General features: G+C 41.9%; 1 protein-coding gene across 1 annotated transcript; it reads right to left on the bottom strand.

Annotated features, from left to right (window-relative positions):
- Nucleotides 1-3,355: 3,355 nt before the first annotated feature.
- PtA15_2A948 (uncharacterized protein) lies at nt 3,356-6,405 on the bottom strand (the record flags this gene model as incomplete). Its single annotated transcript, XM_053167021.1, has 2 exons — nt 3,356-3,531; nt 5,613-6,405. The coding sequence occupies 2 exons, from the start codon at nt 6,403-6,405 to the stop codon at nt 3,356-3,358; spliced, it is 969 nt and encodes a 322-aa protein (XP_053018186.1).
- Nucleotides 6,406-9,756: the final 3,351 nt, after the last annotated feature.

Genomic DNA, 9,756 nt, shown 5'->3' with positions numbered 1-9,756 from the left:
GAACCTAAGAATGAGATGATTTAAGAGACAAAAGGAAAGATCTTACATCTTGATCTGCTGAGAGGATCGATTGGTTTCGCCTCACTCTGGTCACCTGAGCACGGAAGTGCTGGTGACACCCCTTAATCATCTTAGCCGCTCTCATCGGGTCCGAACATGCAAAGACCTCCATATACGCTGCCTTGAAGCCCTCCGTTTGTGCCAGCGAGAAATCAACGACTTGGCGAACCATCAAATCACGCTCAGAGGGGGTAATTTCGGGCCGAACAAACTGCCGTAAGAGTGCCGAGAAATGCAATTTGTAGTAGCTGGTGCTGAGACCTCGAATCCACGAAAGCTGTACCGGAATCCACCTGGCCGTTTGCTCGCAGAACATCGAAGTTGTGAGTAGATATCCATTCTTGAAAAATCTGTACGTCACATCAGATATTAGGCCACCCTGATAGACGTTGTTATTTTCATCTCGGGCCAACAATCGATTGGCCATCCACTTGGTTTGAAAGGAGAAATGCTCGCAGTCGCTTTGAAATCCACACGAAATTATAAGCAGCCCACGCCTAATCAAATAAAACAATGTGACGAGTAAGTGAAGGTCACAATAAAACATGATATATACCCTGAAGCCAGATCAGAAGAGACTGACTTGTTCCACTGGAACATGTCCATCAAAAACTTGTCACCAACACCCGCGCCCAACTTGTCCGGAACGATGTTGAGCTCTCGCAGCATAAGACGCCGGTAGTATTGCAATCGGTCGGCGTTCACCAGAGACCCGTGAATATTGGTCACACTGGTGAGAGGATCATCAAGACAATCGGCTTGTCCCATCTTAAACCAAAAAAGGCACGAATTCATGTTTGAAAAATGCTTATTGATCAAAAAACAAGGGTCCTGACCTTTAACTTGAAAGCACCTTTGGTTGGGTTCTTGACAATCTCAGCTTTGAGATCTGCACGTGCAAGGGGGTTGGATTTCTTGGATTCGGGCCATGGATGATCGTGCACACCTCGATGTCGGAGCAGCGCCCAGCCAGATGGGATATGGAAGTCGAAGCGAGTGGCTGTCCCTTCACAAGCGACCCACGTGACTGTCCCAGGGCATCTGCCAGCAGCTCCAGGGCACTTCGGGGTACTGAATTAATCCAAAACAATAAATGGTGTCAGAAATGGAAAATGAAGAGTATAAATAAAAGACAGCATGGAAAAACTCACGTTTCAAGGTAATCTTGGATGCCTCCTCTTGCAGTTGGGGGGGAGCCTACCCACTGACAGGTGTCCATATCGCAGACCAGGGCACCAAGGCAATAGACCCGCTGGATTTTCCAGGTGCCTTTTGCTCGCTTCTCCACTCCGGTGGTCTTAGTAAATCCAACGGATCCAAAATTAACAACAGTCTGATCGGCTGATTTGACAAAGATTGTGGCACCGTTGGGGTATATTGGGTAGTTTTCACGGTCAAGAGTGCATCCATGATCTATGAAGGTATGGAAAGATTCAAAATCTAACGGCAGCTCCCATTTGATAACTGTGCTCGAAGGGTTTGTAACTATGCTTGACGGATTTGAAAGTGCTATGTCTGATGGGTTTGACCCTGGGGGGTCGGGGTCTAACTTGGAAGAGGTCATTGGAATAGCCGGACAGAATGGGGTCCGGATGAGGGGAAGTGGGCTGGGGGCAAGGGACACAGTCCTTATGTTTTCAGAGGATGGATCAAATGGATTAAGACAGGTGGAGATTGATGGCTCCGACCGAGACACAAGCTCATCTCGTTGATACACATCTAGAACTGTGAAGCAGAGATGTACAGTGCAAATTGCAGCATGCTTGTATTTTTAATGAAGAGGGGCGGAATCTGTATTCTTGCAAGCCCTCTAAACAAATATTTGCCTGTATCATAGTAAATTTCAATTTCACACTCGCAATTGAGATATTTAGAGTGTCCAGGAGTTTACCTTGTAAACTCTGCCGCATAATACTGTGCATGGAGCAATGACGGTAGTTTATTACAATGTACTTTTTGCAAGGCCCCCCTTTGCAAGGTGACAAATCTGGAGGCCGCTTTGTAAAACTACACATAAACCGGTCTATTCTTTACTTTTACAATGTAGAACTTTTACAGGGCCTTGTACCCTGTAAAAGGCACTTTGTAAAAATCTATATCCCCAAAAATAGTTCAGTCAGCACACAAAAATTGAAGAAAAATAGAAGAGAGAAGACTGTAAACCTACTGCTTTAGTCAAATCATGCAACTCATTAGACTCGTTCCTGTTTGTAGCAGATTTACTCTTATTTCCAGCCTTCCTATTTCTTCTATCGTTATCTTCTCTCTCAACCGGTTCAGAATACTCATTGTCCTCTACCACGTCATCGTCTTCTACCACATCATCCTCATCCTCGTTATAAATATCGCTATCGGTATCGTCACCAGCATCGCTTTCCTCTACCAATCCATCTGCAGCATCTTCATCCTCCTCTTCCAAGATTCGTTCCAGCTTGTCCGAGTAGGGGAAAGCGCCAAGAAAAGATTTCTTGATCTTTGGTGGTGATGGGGCTTCAAGACCTAATTCGTTCAAACCAGCATTAACAACCAAAGCTATCTTGTGACAAAAGCACTTGATGTGCATCGTATTGTAGTCCCATTCGATTTCGTCGGTTCCTTCAAGGAGAAGCAATTGGGAGTGCATTGTTGAAGCCATTGTACCGTTGTTTGAGCCTGAATCTGTAGTCTAGCATAACATGTATTTACAAGAAACCCAATTAGATTTTGGATCTTTTATTGTATAAATATTATCAAGAGCAAAAAAAAAAACTTATCTTTCCCTGAAGTTGATGCTTCTTCAAAACATTGATAACTGGCTCGGCCAACAAGCTCCCTCGGTGGTGACAAGCAACAAGTTTGAGACTCAGATGGAGGACATTGTAGTTCCAATCGTTATCAATAAAAGAAACCGAAGCGCCAATGAATCCAAAACGGTTCCCTTTGGTTGTCCACACATTGTGTATAAGATTGAAATTGCTGTCGGTATCCTGATGATTGATCATTTCAACCAAATTAGTCAGTAATTTTCTCAAAAACAATCAAATTAGAGTACACACTTTTACGTGTTTGATCATTGCAGCTTGTAAGTCCAAGTACACCGTTCTAGCCAAATCAGCTGCCCATCTTTGCTTAAACAGGTTGGCACCAGCTTGACAGTAGTGAAACACCGCTCGCAGATAAGCGTCCTCAACTCGAGTCCAAGGGATTGCTTGAAGTGACAACCACAGAGTTAAGATCTGGTTGAGTACAACGTTGTTGAATTTTTCAACTGGGGCAAAATGGTGAGTGATCGTTCCAGGTTTTCCACCAGCCTTTTTCAGTCTGTCTTCTTCAAGAGTGGTCGGAGGGAGCTTGGCACCAGCAGCAATAGCATCACGACGTTTTGGGCATCCTTCTGAAACTCTTCCACCCTGACGAGACCCATCACGATGCGCACGAAGATTTGAAAAACTGCTTTGAGAGACTCGTACTTCTTTGCTACACCACCTACAGCTGTATGTCTGTGGTGGTTTATCAGAAGGCTTCAAAGAAAAACCCAGATGATGAGTTATTGTGTTATTAATAATAATATTTTTTTTCTTAAGACTTACATCATCCTTGCGACGAAATGGCTCAGAAAAAAAATCTCTGGCATCGTCAAACTCGGGGTTGCGTCTTTTCCGTTTTGGTTGTGCCTTCAAATTTTCTTCATCAGAGTCTTGGATATAGTCAGTAGCCTGGGAAGATTGTGCTTTGGAGTTTCTGGGAGTTCTTTGAGAGCGACTTGAGGCGGTTGGTTTCTTCCCTTTTTGTTTCGTGGCAATGGGTGTGTCTTGGGATATTGATTCTGAATCCAACTCTGAGGGTGCCTTTCGTTTTCTGGGTTGAGTTGTACTTGAAGTTCTATCCGACAAAAGGGGCTGGGTAATTGAACGATGCGAATCTGGTGAAGGGTTAATCATTCCAGGTCTTTTGATAGGGGTGGTGACTCTTGAGGATCGACGAAATCGGCCCTCAGACGCATCGCTTGTGTACCCAGCTTGTTGGGTAGATTGACTTGACATGAATTTATTGAACTGATTGATTGTTTCGCTTTGTCGGAAGGAAAGTCTGGAAGAGGAAAAAGTAGCAGGAGTTGACTTTGTTTGTTGTGTAGAATGGTATGTAACGGACAGAAAGCAACTCGCGAGTTTGGGAAAAAAAAATGCCAGAGGAATCTGCACAGCTATGAATTACCCATAGTTTTTGCGGGAAATAAAATTAATATCTGTGACCCACACCAGAAAATATAGTCTGATATGAAGGCTCAAATTCACCTCACAGAAATGTATATTTTGCTGAAAACAACTTCTTACTTATAATTTATTCAATTCCACATGGGAACCCCTTTCATTAGTCTATTTCTAGCCCATTAATATTGAATCTTGTTTAGAATTATTGTAAAAATTATGTGGTGATTGGAATAATTTTCAATGAGTCAATGAACAGTATGAACCATCATATTAAACTATGCTATGAAAATCACTTCCATTAAAATCATTCCATTCCATGGGATATTTGCCAAAAAAAATGGCATACTCTAGGACTCAGGAGTTGATCAGTTGTAAGTTGGATTGAAAAACCTGGGTTCACTCTTGAACCATATTGATTCAAATCAAGAGATAAAATTCCTGATTCTTTCAAGTATCATGATGCTAATGTTGGCTTTCCTAGCTTATTTTAGTCTATCATGATTCTATGTTAAGGATATTTTGAAAGTAAATTTTCTTTTGAAACTTTTTCAATTTTAAGATTCCATGCACATTCATTTGAGAAATAAAACTTCTGGGAGTTAATAATTAATTTCTTAGCTCATGCATATGTTACTATTGATTGACTTAAAATGGTCTTCTGAATTCATGTTCTTATTTATATGAATAGAAACTACAATGTATTAACATTCATTTTAATATTTCTGAGTTTCACTATGCTGTATTCAGTCAATTCAGATCAATTGAAGTCACTCATCCCGTTTGTTTGATTGTATATCTTTGGTAATCATGGGGTTTAAAATTTTATTACTTAGATGGCAATTTTTATGCTAATAGAGTTCATGGCTGCTTTCCCGCACATTCTCATTTTTATACTATTTCATTCCAACTCAGAAAACCTCTAAAATCAAGTTGCTTTCTCATAACTCACCCTTTTGATGAATTCTTAATACATATATATGTTATGAAGGCTCAAATTGAATTGAAATAGGATACTGGAGTTAGAATCAGAATATTCTTGGGGATTACAAGCATAAAGATCTCAGAAAGAAGAGAAAAGAGTAAAGTAAAACAAAATTGTGACTGAAGTCACTATTAAAGTACTTCTACCCATACTACAAAACATGTAATAGAAGTGATCACCAAAATAGTGGGCAATATTTTGGTAGAATCCCTTCATATATTTTTCACAAGTAAGAGCTAGAGTGGAGTTGATTTGAATAGACATTCCAAGACGAGTAAATCGAGAGCTCTTAGAGTGAGGCATAGTACAGTGGGTATACCTATTTGCCTGCCAAATCATCTTGACAATCCCATGATGATGGTCAAAATTAATACCAATACGATGATCAGGAAAAATAAAAGGTCCAGATGTAATGTTGTATTCAGAGGAGTCTACTATAGTGTAATCGGAAGTGCGAGTTGGAAGAAACAAGACAAAGGCCCATTGGGATATATCTTTGTCGTCTTTGTGTGGGGGATTATAAAAGCCATTGGTAGTAAATGTGATGTGAGGAGTGCATGTCGAATCCTCGGGAAGTTTGCCATAAGCAAGGTCTGGAAATGAGGGGATGTTATACTTCTTCATGAGATCTTGGTTGTCTTGGAAAGGAGTACGAGCAAGATCCTTGAATAGATTTCCAAGTATCTGACCAACTCTTGAAGACTTGACGTAATGCTCATCGAAGGCCCGCATTTTGGTTTCATCAAACGCCTTGATGTACCGGCCCACAATCTGGTCCTCGTCATACAACTTCCTCCAGCCAATGGCCCACATTAGGCCACCCCAAACTCTGGAACAAGATTTAACACCATTGATGAATTGTTTAGACTTGTGAAGAAAATTAGAGACATAGTTGAGATCCTCCTTTTGAGAATCAGTTAGTTCTTCATAGGGAGTAAATTCTACAATAGCTATCACCAAAGTTTTGTCGAGAGGATCTGGAATCATGTTGAGTCCAGAAGTGAGCATTTGGTATGATTTGACTTGTTCAAATGCTGATGCAATTTCGGAGGCAGTTGGAGCACGGATTGGTTTGCCGTTGACCCAAGGGATGTTCGGATAGAGATTGTGAGGGGCGTATTTTATCCTATGACGAATCACCGTCCCTTCCTTCAAACCAAGAGTTTCCTGCATCAAAGCTGATTTCTCCCTCAATTGCTTCGCCTTATTTCTTTGATGAGATGCTTTACTACTCTTATTTTTATGACTATGAGACATAATTTCAAGTCCCCAGGCAGATTTCAACCCGAGATCCATCATTTAATCAAAATAGTCATTGTAATAAGTTTTAATAGAAGCAACCATCAAAGAAAAAAAGCAGAAGTGACAAGAGAATTATCAATCAGTATTGATATTCCATTGAATAGATGAGTGTCCATACCTTCGGTTTTTACCCATGGCGGACTTGATGTGGGATGCACACTCCCTGTGATGAATAAGATATAAGCATGTTGGCATGGTCAACTTAAAGTGAATGGGTGTCGATGTTTGAACAATGAGCAGCTATGATGAGAAGGAGAGATGCTTACGAAAGAAGAAACTTATCCAGCTGTTAGGAAATCACAAGATCGTAACAGGAGCCAAGCGCTATGCTTTTTTTTCTGGATCAAATGAAACATAATGTCCGTGAGCTATGTGATGGAAGCAGTTATTGATGGGGAGACTCTTACTGAAGCAGAGCCTGAGGTGAAAAAACAATAGCAGTAAATGTTTTACTTTGGTCGATGGAAGCGTTATGCTTGAGTTTCTATTTCAAATACAAAAGGTTTTTCGTCAGCTATGATTTGCGATTGATTGCGCGATGGAAGCAATTATTTATGGAGAAATGCTTACTGAAGTGGAGTTGAACAAAACGATAGCGGCAAGAGTGTTATGTTGGTTTATGGAAGCGCTATGCTTGGGTTTCTGGTCCAAATGAAAAAGAATGGACGGTTCTTGAGTTATGACTTGTGATTGTTTGAGCGAGGAGAAGTGATGAAAGATTTAGACACATATATATGCTTACTGAAGCGGAAATCAATCCAGCTGCTGAGAAGATGCAAACAAGGAACGGCAGCACCCCAGCAATCTCGCCTATGGAATGTTCAGTCAATTTGAAAAGAAGTAGGGGTCAGAGTGTTGTTTCAATGAATTTTTGACCTGTGAGCGGTCGCTTGCGAAGGATTTGGGGGCAGAGAGGCAGAGAGAAGGTTCGAGTACGTTCGGGTGAGAGCAGATGAGCAGGAAAATTTTCAGAAAGTGGCCCGGTGTTTTGCAGCAAAATCTGAACTGTTTCAGGTCTGCCGAGGCGTTTCAAGATTCATCCAAGGTATGTACATAGAATTTGAAACAAGCCACGTTAGTGCCAGCCTAGGGGCGACGTACATGCATACACACAGCGAACCTGAAACTGCCCAGGGACGGTGGTATCTAGACACTGTTTCAACGACGGTTGCCAATGTGGATCTGGCGCAACGGTCAAGCTGCAGCGCACTGCAGCAAGTGTCACCTCGGCTGTGCCCCCTTGTTTGATTCCGATACCCATCGCTGTGCGGGTTTCCCAATCTTTTGCGTCATGGGCAGTGCAAGGTCAGTCCACCAATATCTGACCAGTGACCGCTGCAGCAGGTACCATTATTAAGTCGCCGCTAACTTCATTTGAGTTACGCTAACTGCCAGGGCAAATCTAACTACGTTACACTGTCAGTTAGCTGAGGGAAAGCTACGCTACACTATTTATTAGCGCAAATCAAACTACGCTACACTAACTGTTAGCGCAAATCAAACTACGCTGCCTGTTGGTCAGAAAATTTTTAGCGAGGAAGAAGCTACGCTTATTGTTAGCTTAGCTTTGATTAGCTCAAGCTAGCGCAAGAAAATAATTCTGAAAAAAATATTTCCGCTACGCTGCTGTTAGTTTAACTAGAATCAACTTCAACTAACACTATGAAGATCTTGGTGTAAAATCTGATCGCTACGCTCAATAATAGTGGGCAAATAGCGTAGTTTAGCGTAGCGACCCAGTGTTGCGTAAATCCAGCCTGCTGTTTTTCATAGACCTGGTTGTCACCTAAGGAATCCAACGGGTTCAAGGTGAGGACGACTGAGCTCTTCTTCATAGGTATCATACCAAAATATATTTCAGCTATTTGGGATTTTCCAAATCCTGTACCCGCTAGAACAAAAGTGTTCTGGCCCGAGACTAAGTTGGCCACCGCATCAATCTGCAAGGGTTTGGCTGACTGGCCGTATTTTTTGAGAGCTATCTTGCCGATGTGTGCCTTCAAATCCTGATCGTTCATTCCAAAAATTTTCTTATACACATTGACACCTGTTGGGGACCAGACTTGATCTGGAATGGGAGAGTGTTGTTTTTGATTCACCTTGGGTAGCATTCTTTTATCTGGGTTGATGATTCTCTTCGATAACGTTCACCAGCTGATTAAGAGGGGGAGTGGTGCCTTAAATTCCCAGCTGTTATGTACTTCAATTACAGTGCCCGTCACCACCTCTCGACTACCCCGCGCCTGCAAAAAAAAAAGTTCAACTTTGACCCTCAAGTACAACAAACCATGTGCCCCAATTCACATGTAATACATAGTTCTGAGCTCTACAGGAACAGGGCTTCAAGATTCTATCATCCACAACTCAGTGCGAGGCCTCAAAAAAAATTTCTCATTTTTTGCATGTCAAACTTTGGAACACCATGCTCAGGCCCGCCCAGGAGGGCATATTAGGGGCCGATAAAGCCATACTATGTACTTAAGTGGTGGAATTATGCACTTATGATGCATACACATTTATGTACATAACAGAAACTTTTTCTCACTATAAGAGATAATACCCGGACAAGAAGAGTGATTCAAAGACAAAATAAACAACAGGCAACTTTCATCCAAGTGATGAAGGATAATCTATTCAGGCATTATTAATGGCATTGAGATTCATCATTGCATTCTTTGAAATGCGACAATGGGATGTGTACTTTTTCATAGCCTGTTCAGCGGCAGCTCCATGGAGGCCAAGCTCGTAAGCAGAGTGTTGACGGTCAATTTTTTGGAAGTACTTTTGGATGGTAGACACTGGACATGATTGACGGGATTTCTCAAATAGTGCTTGGCTTTGTTTCCAAGTCAAAGTTGTATGAGTTTGCCTCTGGTAATCTTAAACAACCGTTAAAGCATATCAGCACGGTCCAATTAAAACAAGGAAGCAAGGAAAATACATGCCAGATTTCACGTAAGACCATAGAAGCTCAATTGGATTCAGCTCACAATGGAACTTTGGCAAAAAGAGGCATTGGTGCCCGGCTTCCTCAATTATCATTTGGAGGAGGGGCTTTTCTGCTTGGAAATCAGATTGCGAGGCGAGTATCTTTGACCAGCAGCAAGTAGTTGATTGAGAGGGAGTTGTTGCTGTTGAGTCAACTGTGACGCCAAGCTCGTCCAGGCACTCTTGATCACTCAGGGCATACCCTCGTATCTCAGCTTGCTTGGCCATTTGTGC

The sequence above is a fragment of the Puccinia triticina genome, chromosome 2A (assembly GCF_026914185.1).
Source record: "Puccinia triticina chromosome 2A, complete sequence".
Taxonomy (NCBI): domain Eukaryota; kingdom Fungi; phylum Basidiomycota; class Pucciniomycetes; order Pucciniales; family Pucciniaceae; genus Puccinia; species Puccinia triticina.
This window is presented reverse-complemented; position numbering and strand designations above follow the sequence as displayed.